Source organism: Saccoglossus kowalevskii, chromosome 8, assembly GCF_978046115.1.
Source record: "Saccoglossus kowalevskii chromosome 8, keSacKowa6.1, whole genome shotgun sequence".
Lineage (NCBI taxonomy): Eukaryota > Metazoa > Hemichordata > Enteropneusta > Harrimaniidae > Saccoglossus > Saccoglossus kowalevskii.
Genome location: NC_140648.1, coordinates 24,154,402 through 24,171,830, shown reverse-complemented (window position 1 = coordinate 24,171,830; position 17,429 = coordinate 24,154,402). Strand labels below are relative to the sequence as shown.

Below are 17,429 nucleotides of genomic sequence, written 5' to 3'. Positions count from 1 at the left end.
TTTTTTTTTGCAAGATTACATTAACCGGTTGTAATCCTTTAAAGCAAGGAGTTGTCATGCGTCAGATGGCCATAGCATGTTATTGTTTACAAACAAGCCTCTGTATAAGAGCCTTTGCGTTTTTAGCGTGTGTTGTTATCGTCGCTTGGGACGCAATTCCCGCGCGTGCGCAGGTGACGACCCTCCCGCTTTAAAGCGCAGACGAACGCTCGTAATAATTATGTTGGTCGCTTAATGAGTTGGTGCATTTTTATGTATAAACCATGCATTCTATGGTCTGAATGAACATCATACAACCTTTGAACTCAGTCAATTATAAAAGAGGGTTAATTTAGGTATTTTAAATGTCATAGAAATCCTGTTATTTTTTTTCTATGCACATAAATGTCATAAACAGTCGCCACGATTTATTTTGTATCTATAGACGTGTATATTCTGTTTCTTTTCTGTACGAGGTTTTACTGGTGAAACCAGAATATTCATACATATTCATATTTTTGTTGTATAGATCAACGTAGAGGGCGCTAGCTCGAAAGACCCGCGCTGTACACCACTTGTAAAAGACCACTTAGCGTCTATGGTCTAACTCTCCGGATATCGCGTTACTCGGGATCGCAGTAAACGAACAGAACAACCGAAGGCAGAGCTCCAGAAGGAGTACCTACACTTTATGCAATTTTTTTTTTTAATTATGCTAATTTATTCATGACGTAGCAGTTTCTGTGCTCATGAATATTCATTAATTTGTGGGTCAATACATTTTAAAAGGGGCGATATATTATTTTTGGGGGAAGAGTTAGAAAGGGGGATTAGCAATCCTTAGGGGGTCAATACAAAAGAAGGGACCCATTTGGAGAGCAGCCATGCTCCTCGTGTCTGTTGTTGCACGTGACCTACAGCTGTCAACTGTGTTCGTTATTCGACTATGTTCGTTCTTCGACGACTTCCATGTGGGGTAGTATTCTTGTGTTCTGTTTTTCTGACTTGAGTTTTTGAATCCGGTGTTTATGATTTTAACGTCTTTCATGTCATTTGTAGGAGTGTCCAATCCGTGATTCGAACTTGCCATCTCTGAGTTCCCAGCGCACTGTCTTGTCCACTGTACCACGAGTGTCTTCACACAGGAGTTAGGATTTAAGTCCTATTCATAGGAGCACTGTCTTCACTAGCATTCAAAAATCTAATTAAACATACTGGATTCGAACCAGCGATCGCTCACATTGCTGACATAGTACAAATCAACTGAGCTATGTGGGTAGTCATGCAAATTAAATAATTTGTTGTCATATTTAGCTTTATTGCCAAATGGTGTTTGCGAGAAAAAGATTGGCAGGCAAGGGAATTGAACCCAGGTCCTCCTGATCACTATGTAGAGAACTGACCCACAAGACCACAATGGATTGACTGGATGTGTTTGCATTTGATAAGACTATATAGTGTGTATATATATAGAAATACAACATATTTCTATTATTGAGTTACAATTGTCCAAAAAATTGCCAATTTTGTGTTTTTACTTGTGTAAACTATATGCATGCCATAACCCGTTAGTGTACATCTTGCCAATTGGGTGTCTGCCATTTGCGTTGCCCATACCTGACCCGACCCTAACAATAATGCCAAGACACGTTCCTGTTAATAATTCTGTTGCCCATACCTGACCCGACCCTAACCCTAATGCCAAGACACGTTCCTGTTTATATTTGCTCAATAATGATACTCTGTTGTGCACTGTCTGCGGGTAAGTTGCATTGATGTCAACTGATTAAACAAGTCGCGTTTAAGTAATTTCCACTATTAACAAGTGGTTAAATTGTGACAATAAATGTGTGGACAAATATTTGAGATTAATTTTGGTGTAGACAACTCTCGTTTAATTATTTTACAAGATTACAAGTTGTTAAATTGAGAGAATAAATGTCTCAACAAATATTTAATACTTAGTTTGATGTAAACAACTCACGTTTGGTTAATTCCCACAATTACAGGTTGTTAAATTGAAAGAATAAATGTGTGGACAAATATTTGAGATTAATTTTGGTGTAGACAACTCTCGTTTAATTATTTTACACCATTACAAGTTGTTAAATTGAGAGAATAAATGTCTCAACAAATATTTAATACTTAGTTTGATGTAAACAACTCACGTTTGGTTAATTTCCACAATTACAGGTTGTTAAATTGAAAGAATAAATGTGCGGACAAATATTTTAGACTTATTTTGGTGTAGACAGCTCTCGTTTAATTATTTTACACCAATACAAGTTGTTAAATTGAGAGAATAAATGTATGGACAAATATTTTAGACTTATTTTGGTGTAGACAGCTCTCGTTTAATTATTTTACACCATTACAAGTTGTTAAATTGAGAGAATAAGTGTGCGGACAAATATTTTAGACTTATTTTGGTGTAGACAGCTCTCGTTTGATTAATTCCCACAATTACAAGTTGTTAAATTGAGAGAATAAATGTGCGGACAAATATTTTAGACTTATTTTGGTGTAGACAGCTCTCGTTTGATTAATTCCCACCATTACAAGTTGTTAAATTGAGAGAATAAATGTGCGGACAAATATTTTAGACTTATTTTGGTGTAGACAGCTCTCGTTTAATTATTTTACACCATTACAAGTTGTTAAATTGAGAGAATAAATGTGCGGACAAATATTTTAGACTTATTTTGGTGTAGACAGCTCTCGTTTGATTAATTCCCACAATTACAAGTTGTTAAATTGAGAGAATAAATGTGCGGACAAATATTTTAGACTTATTTTGGTGTAGACAGCTCTCGTTTGATTAATTCCCACCATTACAAGTTGTTAAATTGAGAGAATAAATGTGCGGACAAATATTTTAGACTTATTTTGGTGTAGACAGCTCTCGTTTAATTATTTTACACCATTACAAGTTGTTAAATTGAGAGAATAAATGTGCAGACAAGTATTTGAAACTTATTTTGGTGTAGACAACTCTCATTTGATTAATTCCAACAATTACAAGTTCTTAAATTGACAGAATGAATGTATGGACAAATATTGACCATTATATTTGTGAGTAAATACCTGTTGTTTAATTAATTTCCACCTCTACAAGGTTGAGAGAATAAATGTGTCGACAAATATTTGATACTTATTTAGGTGTAAGAACTCGTGTTTGACCAACTTCCACCATTGCAAATTGTTAAAATAATGAAATAAATATACTGGTATCATTGGATATTTGATTTAATTGTGAAACTTTCTAACAAAATGTTAACTGCTGGCTTCGAACCCTCAATCAACAATTCCGCAGACACAGTATAAATTCAACAACACCACAGAAGATATTCGTCTGTTGCCTGAATTGTTTTCGTAATATAGGGAACGCCATCGACACTTTAACAAAACTTACCTTGACTTGGGTCTTGTTTATCTCTTGTCACAATCTGGAAACTGTTGAACAAATTGCGCGTCGTCCAGTTTAAGACGTTAGTTATTTTATTATTTATTCATTCAGTTTTGTGAGGTTTATTAATTTTTTGCGACGTTCTTTGTTTACTTGTTTACGGTCTGAGAGATTTCAGTTTATTTGATTTACGTTTTTACGGTAGCTCTGAGCGGGACTCGAACCCACAGTCTTTTCAAGCTAATTTTGTTTTATTTTGATGGCACGCTTGTGTACCACGCCACGACGTTGGTCTTTAAGTGGTGTTCATTTTTCTAACTACTCCAGTGTTCCGATGAGTTGAACGGAAAAGCCAAAACGATTGCTGGTTTCTGATTGCTTCGGTTCTGGTGAGTGTATCTAGTGTGATTCGAACCCATGTCGTTTGTATTGGGCGTTTTTTTATTTCCCATGTTGGCTACGCCGTAATATGCAACCACTTCCCCGTTTTATTGTGATTTTCAGAGTGTTTAATGTCTTCCTCACCCGTCACGCCATGACCCAGTTTCAACCACGGCCATTTTGCAACACAGTGCGTGACCCTCGGCGTCACCCGACTGACTATATGATCGTTCTGTTGAACTGTTAAGCTAGGATTTATTACCGTTATTATCATTATATTGTCACTTGATTTGTTTTACCTTATGTGTAATGTCTTAAGTATCTTTATTGTAATTTGTATATACCAATTCGTATATACCGAGGAAACGACCCCGATTGAAGGTCATAATTTTTAAACTCATAGTTGCTGTCGACATAGGAAGTAAAGTAAGCAAATAACACCGAATAAACGGCAAGGTAAAGACTATGTCTAATTATAGTAAATACGTACTGCGTGCGTGACTCGAACCGGCGCTCGCGTACGGCACCTAATCGCCTAGCTTCACGCCACTACACGTCTTCCCCTCGGCCACCGGGCATCCCCAAAAAAGGATGCTTAATAACCGAGCTTATTACGTGCAGAGAACGTGAAACCCGTCCACGCGATACGCGCCACACAGCATGACCAGAATGCGGCAAAGGCCTTCAGATCTGGCTGTAGTAGGATGGTGAAAGTAACGGTACAGCATTTTAACAGTGAATAAGTACTGAGAAATAATTTTTAAACTCATAGTTGCTGTCGACATAGGAAGTAAAGTAAGCAAATAACACCGAATAAACCGGTAAATAAATAATAATAATAATAATAATAATAATAATAATGACCGATTGAAGGTCATGTATTTTATGACGTCACCAATTCGTGTGTAGGTACTGCTTCTAGATCTGTGCCCAACCGAATGCCAGGTTCGTGTTTATGGTTTGTTTGACGACCACAGTTTTTTTTTTATTCAATAATAATCTTTTTTAGTAACCGTAATCATGTGCAGTACTCGTATCTTGGATGCAAGCCAACTTCAAATCTGAATAATGAGTCACGTGGTTAGTTGCACCACAGAGCGCAATACATCTTGTATATAAGTGATGTAAGACGGAATAAAGCCAGACTGCGTCATTGGTGTTCGTTATAGAAAATAACGGGCACACAATTGGTGAGTTTGAAGTTTGATTTTATTATACTTTCCAGTATGTATGTATGTATAAAAAAACGTGCAAGATTGTCGCAATATGCAAGTGCGTTGTAGTTTACTCATTGGAAAAGTACATCGTGAAAACTAAATTACTATGTTTCGTTTCAATTTAATAATAACAATACAATTGGCAATTACATCTGTAATCTTAAAATTTAATAATAACAAATAACCACTGATATCGGTTGCTTGTAAAATACTACCCTAGCGATATTATAAAATATGCACTAATAATTATCGTTGAAGTTGTATTATGACAAAGCGACTTACTCTTTATGTCACGTATGCCACATACGCACATTATTTATATGTTCATGTATATTACTTGGCGTAGCAATACTTTGGGAATTATTCTCGCCACGGTAACGGTGTTCTCCAGTTGGAAATGCGTTACACTTATACAAATAAATTTCTGCAACCGGTTGCTAGGCCAATTCAACAGTCTCGCGAGATCTCGCACGAAGCGGAAAATACCGTAGGTTATTGCACTGTGATTGGATGAATCAGTTTTGTGTAACAGTACGGCCCAGCCGATTATTAAATATCTGACCGAAAACAATAAATATTACTGTTGGTACTTAATATGTATTTAAAAATACATTTCTTTTTACGTTTACAGTTTCTTGGAACGTTTCGTGTTTTATTTTATGAGTCATGATGAGTTTACTGGAGCAGATGCCAGTGCCTCCCATACTTACCCAGCTCGATGTTCCTCACTGCGTAAAGGTGGACATGTAATCTTGAATAGTAGGCCGTGTAAGATCGTGGATATATCTACGGCTAAGCCTGGTAAACATGGCCACGCCAAGGTAACGTACCCTTTGAAAGAGTATTGTAGTATTTTAAGCTCGAATGAAATGTATGTTCCTTTCCCCGTACGCTCATTATTATCATGGGTTTAGGTCGTTAAGTATCAAAAACGAAATTAGACCCACCAAGACAGTCATCTAAAAAAAATTTAAAAACGTGCGTGTTATGTTTTTAATGCATGGTAAGTTCTCAAATCTCGTCAATTTGCTTGGTGACATGGGTTTTAAAAAAGTTACAGTGTTTTCTAGCAACATGAAATTATTATGACCATGAATATTTCACTTTATAAGCAGAAAAAATCAATAATAATCAAAACAGCACAATTTGACCAAAATTGCCAACATTTTTAAAATCACTACATAGCTCGTATTACTATCTCTGTTACTGCGACCACTCAAGGATAATATTATCTCCTTCGTTCTTTGGAAACTTGAAGAATATTATGCTTTGATGTCGGGGCCTCTAAGGGATAATATTATCTTTTCTTTTCTTGGGAACAAATTGGGGATAATATTATCTCCTTCGTTCAACTCAGAGATAATATTTTCTCCCTTGTTGTCGCCACCACTCAGAGATAATAGTAATACTCATTATATAAATTAATTACACAGATAATACTAGTACTTGAATGTGTCATGCCAGTAATTCTCGCGTTTCACAATAAAGTGCGCCCTCGGCGGATAACCTGGAAAGACGCATTTCTCACTTCCGGTGTCGACATCGCAATAATGGCGCCACCAGCGGAGAACGTTGAACGTTGAGAGGCTTATTTGCATGGCGGTCTTCTGTGACTTTAGTCGTCTGCGAGTCCCCGATTTAAAAAAATATTTAACTGATCGTCGTATACCATGTGCTGGGAAGAAGAAAAATGAGTTGGTTGAATTGGCACAAAAAGCAAGCGGTATATACGATGTTATTGAAGACTGTGATCATGATGAATCAGAGAGGAAACGCCGGCGGGTGTTAAATGCTGACGGGACTGTTGCTGTTGACCTGAATGGTAAACAAGTGGTGTGGACACGAACACTTCATTGTCTCCCGAAAGTTGCGCTTGGTGACGTGTTTGCGTATTTAATAAGAAACTGCGAGTGGACACCGGAACGACTGACAAAATATAAACATGACGATGGGTATCTTATGTTTAAGGATAACCATGTAGAGGACGTTCTTTTAGGAAAGGTGTCTGGGCACATAGATCACGTCTATGTCAAAGCTGAGGTGAAACCGGAACAACGCCAAACTGCTCAGCGGTACGCAACATGGCTACTTCTTTCATCAGATGCTGAAGTTATGTCCGCCGGTTGTGGCTGTGTTGCAGCGTAAGTGTTACCAAACCAGTAATTGTTATAATTATCTTACATGTACTATGTAGTTCAAACATTCATATCTTTAAGAAGCTACATGTAGTGTTTTGTTAATATTAATGTACTGAGGCAAACATAATTAATTTGAAAAGATCTACATTGTTTACAAAAATTAGCATGTAAATATAAAGTTGTAAATAACAGTATATTTTAGTATTAAAGAATGCTTTAAAGTTTTAATCACTCCTTCCCACATCTTAGAACAAGTATAGTGCATGCCATCCATTTTCTCTAGTCCCCAGTTTTTAACTATACAAACTAAAATAAATTATGGTTATATGGTAAAATATTTTTTTATTGGTTCCTCCATTAAAATGTTTTATATTTATTTTTCTATTAGTGATGATGGTTCTTGCAAGCACACAGCTGCTCTACTATTTGCAGTAGCTGAATACGTAGACAGGCAGACTGACAGGGGAACTGCAGTAAGTACCGATGAGACTTGTGTGTGGACTAAGCCCCGCAAAACATCCATACCAGTTAAGGTGGAAGACCTAGATTATCGCAGAGATAAAACAACACCAAGGAAACCTGGTCCCCAACCTAAGAACTACAGACCACTGAGAACAGTGAACAATACAGACATTCTCAGGATTCAAGAGCATTTAAAAAGGGTGAGGTGCTGATTTTCTTAAGGGGTAACCATTTTAAAAATGGGGAGGGGCACTTGAGGAAATTGGATGTACATATTGTAAATTTTACTTTCTTCCCAACATGGTGGCAACATATTTTATAAACTAACAGCCTGTCGGCTGATATAGCTCCGCTGTATACTCTGAAAACAGATTGCCAAAAATATATATTTACCAGTGCCCCATCATAACATAAGAAACTTTGTTTGTATATAGATAAGTACAATTTCCTTTTCTGTCATATTGTTAGACAACTCTTTACCCACCACTTTATTTTAGGCAATAAAACAAAAGGGAAAAGAAAACAAGTCCCCTCCCCCTTATTCACTCAAATATGGATAGTAAATATGACTACATTTTTTCCAGGTATGTGAAGAATCTCATCCTGGTGCATTATTTCTGAAGTTAGTGAAAGATCCACAACTATTGCCTGTGACTAATGTGCCGACGATGCAAGAGATTTATACAACTTACAGATCTTCAGGAAGTAACATGATGTTTTTAGATTACTTAACCCAAAATACAACAGAGCAGCATGTAGAAATTCTAAAAAACCTTCTTCAATGTGATCCTGCATGGTATGAAGCCAGAAAGGGACGTATAACAGCAAGCATTGCTGACTTGGTGAGATCAGTGAGAGATGTTCACAAGTGTGAAACATTAGTCAGTAAGATTTTGGGAACTGCAAAACCTATTGAAAACAGTGCTGTAACTTTTGGTAAAGAAAATGAGCCGGTTGCAAGGCAATTATACTCAATTAGTGAGGTTAAGAAACACAAAAAATTTGAAGTTAATGAGTGTGGACTAATAGTAATGAAAAATAAACCATTTATGGGAGCATCACCTGATGGCACTGTTAATTGTTCATGCCATGAACCAAAACTAATTGAAATTAAATGTTCTTTTAAGCACAAAAATATTGCTGTTGAGAAAATACCTTGCATCGATCCCAAATATCATTTAGAACTAGTTGATGAAACTTTGCATTTAAAGCAGACTTCCCCATGGTACAGCCAGATACAATTCCAGTTAGGTGTGACAGGTATAGCATCTTGTGATTTAGTTGTGTACACACGTAAAGGAATACAAAAAATACCTGTATACTTTGATGTGGACAGATGGGAACTGTTACAGAGTAAAGCAGAACTTGTTTTTAATACTGCTGTACTGCCATTGCTATGAAAACACTTTGACCGCCATATATTATTCCCGCTTAAAATTCAGTGCAAATTTTTACACATTTTGCAAAATTTTCTGTACATTTCACCATAATTATGAATTATACAGATAGTATCAGATACTGCTTTTTGATCAAAAGGTTTGTAAATTATTATCAAGATTTCATGTGGGAGGAGCAAACAGTACAAAACTATTTTGTGTGTGGATCTACCTACCTATCCATATTGTTAGTCAAACTTTTAGTTGATACATGTTGTAAACCTACTCCAACTTGTATGATTACCTTTATTTTCACACACTTACACTATACTTTGGTATGAACAATACCATACATTAAAAAACACTTAACACTCAATATTTATTTTTATGTTTTTATTCAATGCAAGTAAGATGACAGATGAATAATGTATGTTTACTGACATGAATAAATTGTTACAAAAAAATCACAATGAAAATCTGTACGTTTCTTTTAAAAAAAATATATTTTATAGGATTTAGTATGTATCTCTTGGTGTGCTACCCATGTACCTGCTACCTTGACTGGCTGGTCACATACTCCAGAATGATACAACACGTACAGCCAATGGTATGAAATCCTACGTTGTAAGTTTGGCATTCAAATTATAAAAAAAAAAAACTTATTTCAACATTTAGCTTGCCTGCTGCTAAAATTATGTACACATTTACCAACTATAAAAACTAGTGTCGTTTACCTATTTAGTATGATAATTTAATCTAAAAATTGGCATTTAAAAGTATGGTAACAGTAACAACTAATTTGTTAACGGTGCATCATCCATGGTCATAAATCGTGTGAACATATTCACATCATCTGAATTACGTGATTGCTAACCAATCACAATCTAGGATCAATATGTGTGACAATACAATGACTCCCACACAGGAAAAACATGCAATTTTAATCAGATTGGACCATGGCAGAAAAAAAAATTGATAAGTCTGAATTCAGTCAAACAATATGAAAGAACAAAAAACTAATCAGAAATCCAGATAATAATAAAAACTGGACTAGAAAATCATTACTGAAATACATATTTAGTACAAGTGAAGAAGACTTTTTTTTTCTGTAATGGTACATTTGCATACGTGTTGTAAAGATATACATTTGCATTCAAGCATCAGCAACTGTATTTACGCTTAACTGCCTTTTTGGGTACAACTTTAGACATTTTCAATGCTTGTTCGTTTTTAGAATAAAATAAGGGTCCTTTGAGATTGCAGAATGATGCAACAAGTTTAACAATCATTGATGCACAATCCTGTAAAGAAGATGGAATTTGGTGTTTCAAGATCCTCCAACATTTAACACGTTGGATTGCTCTTTCGACATGAATCCTTAGGCGTGCTATTTTTCTTGTTCGTCTAATTTCATTAACATTAAGTCTTTTACCCTTCCCATTAAGCCATTTTCTGGTGAATGGAGGAGCAATGAGAGCAGCATTTTTTTTTAAAAGTAAATCTTCTATATGGAAGCCTCTATCAGCCATCACAGCATCTCCATCATCCAGCTTTTCTATCAGTCCACTTTGTTCTGTAAGATACTTGTCAGAAACATTTCCTGACCACAGGTCACTTACAAATGTGAATGCACCAAAAGGTGAAACCCCAAACAAAACTTTGTATGTATTGTGACTTTTATATTGTGAGTAAGTTTTATATTGTTCATCTTTGTTCTTTGGCCGATCAATAAAAAATTCAGAACAGTCAATTACAACACGGGTATTGGGGAACGACTTTTTAAAGTCCAGTGGCATCCATCCTTGAATATTTGCTTGTGATGGCCAGACAAGTAATGCTGGCACTAAAGTCTGGTACATGTAGGAGATCCATGTGATTGTTATTCTTGATACAGTTGAGCAGCTTACATCGAACAAATCCGCTAGGAGGAGAAGTGGTAAATTTAGACGTAGTCTAATTAAGCACATAAGAAATTGGTAATAATGCGGCAACTGATGTTGCCTTCCTGGTCTTTGTCGCCCACTGTTATGATGATGAGCAGTACTCTCTGCACCTCTCCAGTACTTTAGTTGATCAACACCCCCACTAATTGAGTCATAAACACCTACAACAAAAATAAAAACAAATAAAAATATAGCATATGAACAAAATAAACAATGCAGTACTGAAAACATTACCTTAAACTATGTATTGTCACCACAGAAACTATATATTAAAACTGTACAAAAATAATAAACCAGTAGTATAGCAACACAAGCAATAACACATATACAAAATTACAACAATAACAATTTTGAAAAAAAAATGTTTACAAAATGTTTTAATATGAATGAATTTGATATTGTGAATGTCTCACCCTGAAGAATAGACTTTGAGTGCAATCCTGTATAGAAATTTACTCTCTCATCAGTCTCAGTTGCACAGTTGACTACACCTTGTCCTGGTTTTTTTGAAGATGGTGGTTTAGCTGTACTTTCTAGAACATTTATGTCATCCATGGTCATTGTGGTTTGTGTACTTATGTTAACCAAAATAGGAGATGCAGTATGGAGGTAATCATGATCCAGTGGTTGTGGTGTCTCAACAAATGGACAAACATTAAGCTGCAAACCTATATAAAAATAATGAAGACAGTTTGATATTCAGTAAATTGTTCACTTCAAATGTACAGTCACAAACGTTTGGATGCACAATTATAAATACGAATACTGCCTGATCACAAGCAGCTACCATATTTCTGTGTGAAATTAGTTGATCGTAAAAAACGCAATCCTTTAGAATATAACGAAAACGCTCTGGGATTCAGTGTTTGGGGACCACGTATCATATCATATACACATACTCGACATTAGCCAAACTAACTATACATCAACTAATTTGATTTACGGGCATCGAACGACATGTACGTTTAAAGTCAACAAAAAAATACAACTTACGTCCAATACCAGGTTTCTGCTTTATTGCAACCTCCAACTCTTTGCCAACAGTCGGTACCAATTCATTTGGGACGTTCTCACACACCTGTAAAATTGATGGCCGTGGTTGCCTAGCAGCTTGATGTTTATTCAACGGCCTTTGATTTACAGGTTTCCCCCAGTTGTTCCATGCAAAGTATTTGGGGTCACCGGACGCATTTCCCCACATATCGATCTCATCTTCATCAAAATGTCGGGAACAAAGTCTCGACCGTCTAGAAATATTCAGAATGTCCACTATGTTTTCATCTTTACTTTTTCCGCCACGTCTAATCAAATGTTTCCACCTTGCAATTGCGGTTTTTTCTTGCGGCCATTTTACCCACCTAATACCCTTCATCCAAGGATATTTGTCAAGGTTTCGAAGCTTCGATGTATGTGAATAGCATTCCGAGGATTCGCAAAGGAAGACCATGGCAATAAACTGAATTATTATATGAAAAACAAATTGACGAAATCAAATACGCGCGGTAAAACTTCAGAATAAAGATGTCGACAATTTCCCATGATGCTTTGCGTATCATATGCCTCTCTCTACAGCCCGGTAGGTGGCGCAGTGTATTGTGAAACGCGAGAATTGCGCAATTATATCACGTGACCGGAACCATGACTGATATATTGCATAATAATATGCAAGGTGGTTTGAAAATGGCTTCCTGGTTATTGGACACGGTGTATTTTCAGCTTAATTCCCAGGTTATCATGCGACGTTCTTGGGATATCTAAAGTTAGTGTGATGGTTTTGTTTTTAGATTCGATTGGTTGGATTGGATTTATTTACTAAGCGTAAATATGAAGGATTGAGTCCATCTACTCATAACATAGATGTGCCCAATGTGAAGAAGAAGGACTTCCAGGTAAGACATCTGGTTACGTTTGACATATTCTCTTATCAGCTAGTGTGTAGATGGCAGTAGAATGAATGGACTTCGCGAGAGTCGCAGGGAGGGCAATCTGATTAAAATCTGATGTAGTGTACGGGCTTTAATTATTTTGGCTATAAACTTATTTTAATTTTATTTTTTATTACTTTTGTTATTAATGCCCTTTTATTTTATTATTTTACTTTGATTTTGATTTTGTGATTTTTTTTAATTCCGCCCTACCTACATCTGAACCGATGCCTATGTAACGAGATTTCAACGAGACCCACTATCGACGATTTTAGTCAACGAATCACAGACCTCCTTCTATAGCGCACATGATGGCGTCACCGGGCAGAGTCTGATGGCAAACACACTCAAATAAAATGGCGGATTATACCGACCGAGAAAAACACGGCTTTTCGGTAAGTTTATCATTGTCAAATGCAACGAAAGTCATTTTTATGTTAATATTGTGGCTCGAATGGTTCGACTTTAGATCGTTATTTTGCATAGTTATTCTGGGAGTGACGATTTTGTTTCCACCGGTTCGACCGAACACCAATGTCTTTTTCCAGTCGCCTGCCCTGGAGACGGGTGATGTTTTGTTGACGATCGGGCCAAAATCGTCTACGATATTGAAGCCGTAAATATTCATCAAATTGTATCAACATTTTGTACATTATACAATAACACTTTATTAAAGTAAATGAGCTGATTTGGACTGGAATAAAATATTTTTTATTTGGAACACATCGCAATTGATCAGGAAATATTGTTTTGCTCCAATTTTCTGCGTCGATGCCGTGGGCCGGTGACCGCTATACAATTTAAAATCAGTTTGCATTGTTTACTATAGCTGTTTACAGTGTTCTAATCATTACGATTTACTTATTTTTTTGCTTCCATTCTAGATAATTATGCTCAGCACAGTCCCTAGAGGGACTGTGTGCTCAGTGATGTAAAATTGAAGCGATGACTGAATGAACGAACCTTGGCTGGCGAAGATGTATCTGGAAGTGTACACATTTGTTGGAAGTGAAAAAAATATTCAATGAAATGACAAAAATTGTAAAATGCTGTGGAATTTCTTTTGCAAATAAAAATATACTAGCAATTTTCTATTAATGGTTTATTCAAGTGGGCAAAATATAAATGTACAGAAAAATTGCCCGTATACACTGAAAAGTAAGCAACCGACAGCCTGTATAAAAGGGGGACTGTGATTGGCTGTTACTTACGCGAGATTTGAACGGGACTTACATAGGCGTCGGATCAGATGTAGGTAGGGCGGAATTAAAAAAAATCAAAATCAAAGTAAAATAATAAAATAAAAGGGCATTAATAACAAAAGTAAAAAAAAAAAAATTAAAAAAGTTTATAGCCAAAATAATTAAAGCCCGTACACTACATCAGATTTTAATCAGATTGCAGGGAGGGGTGCCAGAATAAAACAAATGGTTGTGTTTGGGACAAAAATTTCATCCCGTTTTTTTTACCCAAGTCGCGGAAAACGGATACTATGTTCAACTCCGCTGCCGCCATCAATAACAGAGTCTGCTCTGACAACTCGTAACATATCCGACATACATCGCATATATACTGTAAAATACTTTATTTTCGCTTGCAACTAATTTTCGCTATTTTTGCTGAAGGAATGATTCAGTGAAAATAAAATCCACCGAATATAGCTTTTTTCTTATATTTTACAATCGACACGTCAAAAATCAGTGAAAATAAATTCCATACAAAACACCCAAAAAGTCTTTTCAGCGAAAATTAATTCCAGCTAAAATAAAGTATATTACAGTAAACTGTTTTCATTTAGTGAACTAACTTTTAACTAAAACCGACTTGTGTTGACTTCTCCTATACCCTGCCGTAAAGCATGTCGATTTCATGATACAAAAAATGCTCTGTATTGTGGTTATCAGTCAATAAGGTGTGTGGAGTTAACGTTGGATACTTCGTGTTATTTACGGTTCCATGGTCGATCTGTATAACAGACATAAAAGCCTGGGGACTATTTCGGCAGCTTAGTCAAATAATTAGTGAAAATAATCACATTTTGTTTCTATTCAGTATATTTTATGCAGTATATACTGCAATTCAAAATAAAGAAATAGTATTTGATTAACTCAGTAATATATATTATTTGTATTTCATTACAGTGGAATTTAGTTTACGAAAGAAAAATATAGCCTCCCCGACGGGGAATTGAACCCCGGTCTTCCGCGTGACAGGCGGAGATACTCACCACTATACTATCGAGGAATTGACAGAATCGCTAACTTAGAATATGCTACTTAATGTCAACGTTCTAATCAAAGGGAACTGTGACATATTTTTTTTCTAATCGAGATAAGCGTATTAATTGAAATATATTTTCTAGGTCATTGGTGTTTACAGTGACGAGTTGACTTTGATGAACGACCGCGGTGAGCTCCACCATGTGTCGCTCCCTTCAGACGACGCCCTCAAACAACGTATCCAAGAGAAGTACGATAATGAAGAAGATTTTTTGGTAAAAAACACAAACTCATCTTTAATTTCATTTTTGTTATTGTGTAGTTTTATCAACACCCGCCCACATGCAGACGTTTTTACGTGTTAACAGACTGGTGTAACAGCCAGGAACGTCCGCCATACCGAAATCGAAAACAGTGACCCCTGTAAACCACCCATGTACCCACTGTGTCGTCATATACTAATAACTGTTTGTTATTCCTATTTTTAAAATTTTTACTTAATTTTTTTTATTTCAGGTGACTTTACTGATGGCGATGGATGACGTAATGGTGGTTGCAGTCAAGGATATTAATCCATACAAATAATACTTTACACGCGACGACACTAGAGAAGATTTCAAATTACCCATAATTCTTTGTGCTTTGACGGACAAGCATTTAAAATACATTAACAATACATACGTGTGAATGGTTTGCATGCCGTACTCGTGCTGGTTTGGATTCCCCCTCTCTTTCCATCAGACATCTGACAACAGACGTTTAACCTTTATATAATCGACTATAATAACCCTATTGTTTGTGTTTGGCCAATAAAACTACCTAAAATGAACACTTCGCATTCCTATGTTTCCACTATAACAAGAATAATGATTCTACAATTACTCCTGTAATGGTGTGTTATCTGCGTTCATAACCCGGCGTAATTGTCACCATGAAACTAAAACACTGTCAATCCAAATCGCGAGAATTATGGGTAATCATTATGAATGATTTTTTATCATCGTAATCTCATAAGCGTTATAGTACCATAGTATGTAGATGCATGGAAGGTAGTACCTTCCGTGGTAGATGTAAACTTGTAAAAGCAGAAATTCTATTCTTATAAATCTAGCAGCGTAAACGGTTACCTAGACCACTATCAGACTAATATTAGTCTGAGCCTGGACTACCAGACTCGTTCAATTTCCCAATATCCATTCTCTAAATGCGAATGTGTATGAAGAAGAACGAGTCTGGTATCTAGGCTACGGGGAAAAACCTACAGACATGTTCGAAAGTGTTACGGACTTTCTTCCTTATTTGGAAAATGTGTGTCGTCATTCGTTTACATTAGACTCAACAGGGACTCCGCAATTGAACACGCAACGCATTACGATGACGGAGAAAGATTCGCGCCTGACACCGTGCCAGTAGGAATCTTACATATTCTGGGCTGTTATCTCTCATCAAATTATGAATACAAATAAAAAAGAAAAGATCTACTCTTGGCGCAACGAAGGCATTCCTTCAGTTTTATAAATATTTATAAATTTCAATGGCAGTTGAATCAAGCCATCAATTCAACGACTCGGAAGACAGTGCGCAACGACATATTTCCGAATTCATTCGTTTTAGTTTGAATTATGAAATTTATAAATATTTCTAAAGATAAAAAGAATGCCATTTCTGTGCTGAGAGTATGATAATAAGGTTATCAAGAGAATACTCATAATATCGACATGTTATTGCGTGAACGTGTGACAAATAGATTGACACTACTACAGTTGCTGCATTCAAGTTACACCTAGATAAAGCGATACAAAGCATTGCGTGCGATGGTTTGACACTAATTTGATCGCTATCATCTCGACTATTGACCGTTTCTGTCGGCTACATCAAATACATATAATCGGTAACGGCATTTCAATTGTTGTAGATTATAAGAATAAATACCCGCATACAAAAAAATAATATGCTGTCACGTGATTGCCTTCGACATTTTTCACAGATATGATTTACATACACATGTCAAATATTACATTCAAAAATTATGATCGTGACGCTCTCCCCGAGCCCCATTTATTATCCCCATAAGAATGAGAGTGTAAGAGTGTGACGACACATCCGGGATATACAAGTATGTATTGTACGATGGTTTGTAGGTCCATGATCCTGCGAGAAGTCTGCAAGGCCCTTCAGTTGATTATTGAAAAAAAAGGTTTTTAACACATGCCTTCAAATCTTTCAGCGAATTCCGAGACGAAAACATGACGGTGGGCCAGGGCTTATTATTTATTTTACGATTTTGCAACAGACCCACTCCCTAAGCCCGCCCATTTGTGGCGCAATTGTGTTACATGATTATGCAAATACAAATGTACAGTAAAATGCAGAAAACTGTGTA

General features: G+C 36.2%; 3 protein-coding genes, 1 long non-coding RNA gene and 1 other non-coding gene across 5 annotated transcripts; 3 read left to right on the top strand and 2 right to left on the bottom strand.

Moving 5' to 3' along the window:
* The first annotated feature begins 4,908 nt into the window (after nucleotides 1-4,908).
* On the top strand, nucleotides 4,909-16,996 carry LOC102802481 (eukaryotic translation initiation factor 5A-1-like). The gene is made up of 5 exons (XM_085502968.1): nucleotides 4,909-4,956; nucleotides 5,615-5,804; nucleotides 12,687-12,791; nucleotides 15,190-15,321; nucleotides 15,563-16,996. Exons 2-5 carry the CDS (start codon nucleotides 5,643-5,645, stop codon nucleotides 15,629-15,631), a joined length of 468 nt encoding a protein of 155 aa, XP_085359094.1. The 5' UTR covers nucleotides 4,909-4,956; nucleotides 5,615-5,642; the 3' UTR covers nucleotides 15,632-16,996.
* On the top strand, nucleotides 6,472-9,348 carry LOC144349550 (uncharacterized). Its single transcript, XM_085502390.1, has 3 exons — nucleotides 6,472-7,124; nucleotides 7,510-7,783; nucleotides 8,168-9,348. Exons 1-3 carry the CDS (start codon nucleotides 6,580-6,582, stop codon nucleotides 8,981-8,983), a joined length of 1,635 nt encoding a protein of 544 aa, XP_085358516.1. The 5' UTR covers nucleotides 6,472-6,579; the 3' UTR covers nucleotides 8,984-9,348.
* LOC146739463 (uncharacterized) lies at nucleotides 9,338-12,425 on the bottom strand. The gene is made up of 3 exons (XM_085502391.1): nucleotides 11,905-12,425; nucleotides 11,316-11,570; nucleotides 9,338-11,063 (listed from the first exon to the last, which is right to left on the bottom strand). Exons 1-3 carry the CDS (start codon nucleotides 12,347-12,349, stop codon nucleotides 10,120-10,122), a joined length of 1,644 nt encoding a protein of 547 aa, XP_085358517.1. The 5' UTR covers nucleotides 12,350-12,425; the 3' UTR covers nucleotides 9,338-10,119.
* Nucleotides 12,893-13,914, top strand: LOC146739462 (uncharacterized). The gene is made up of 2 exons (XR_014930186.1): nucleotides 12,893-13,222; nucleotides 13,712-13,914. It is a non-coding gene; the product is annotated as an uncharacterized LOC146739462 (long non-coding RNA).
* On the bottom strand, nucleotides 15,000-15,071 carry TRNAD-GUC (transfer RNA aspartic acid (anticodon GUC)). The gene has a single exon. It is a non-coding gene; the product is annotated as a tRNA-Asp (tRNA).
* Nucleotides 16,997-17,429: the final 433 nt, after the last annotated feature.

What these genes read in the sequence shown, in the direction of transcription:
- LOC102802481 (XM_085502968.1), top strand. Translation starts at nt 5,643, where the DNA reads ATGAGTCATGATGAGTTTACTGGAGCAGATGCCAGTGCCTCCCATACT. An exon ending in TGAAGAAGAAGGACTTCCAG is followed by an intron (nt 12,792 to 15,189) that starts GTAAGACATCTG and finishes TATATTTTCTAG; the next exon opens with GTCATTGGTGTTTACAGTGA. An exon ending in ATAATGAAGAAGATTTTTTG is followed by an intron (nt 15,322 to 15,562) that starts GTAAAAAACACA and finishes TTTTTATTTCAG; the next exon opens with GTGACTTTACTGATGGCGAT.
- LOC144349550 (XM_085502390.1), top strand. Translation starts at nt 6,580, where the DNA reads ATGGCGGTCTTCTGTGACTTTAGTCGTCTGCGAGTCCCCGATTTAAAA. An exon ending in GGTTGTGGCTGTGTTGCAGC is followed by an intron (nt 7,125 to 7,509) that starts GTAAGTGTTACC and finishes TTTTTCTATTAG; the next exon opens with TGATGATGGTTCTTGCAAGC. An exon ending in TTCAAGAGCATTTAAAAAGG is followed by an intron (nt 7,784 to 8,167) that starts GTGAGGTGCTGA and finishes CATTTTTTCCAG; the next exon opens with GTATGTGAAGAATCTCATCC.
- LOC146739463 (XM_085502391.1), bottom strand. Translation starts at nt 12,349, where the DNA reads ATGGTCTTCCTTTGCGAATCCTCGGAATGCTATTCACATACATCGAAG. An exon ending in TGCAATAAAGCAGAAACCTG is followed by an intron (nt 11,571 to 11,904) that starts GTATTGGACGTA and finishes ATTTTTATATAG; the next exon opens with GTTTGCAGCTTAATGTTTGT. An exon ending in CTCAAAGTCTATTCTTCAGG is followed by an intron (nt 11,064 to 11,315) that starts GTGAGACATTCA and finishes TTTTTGTTGTAG; the next exon opens with GTGTTTATGACTCAATTAGT.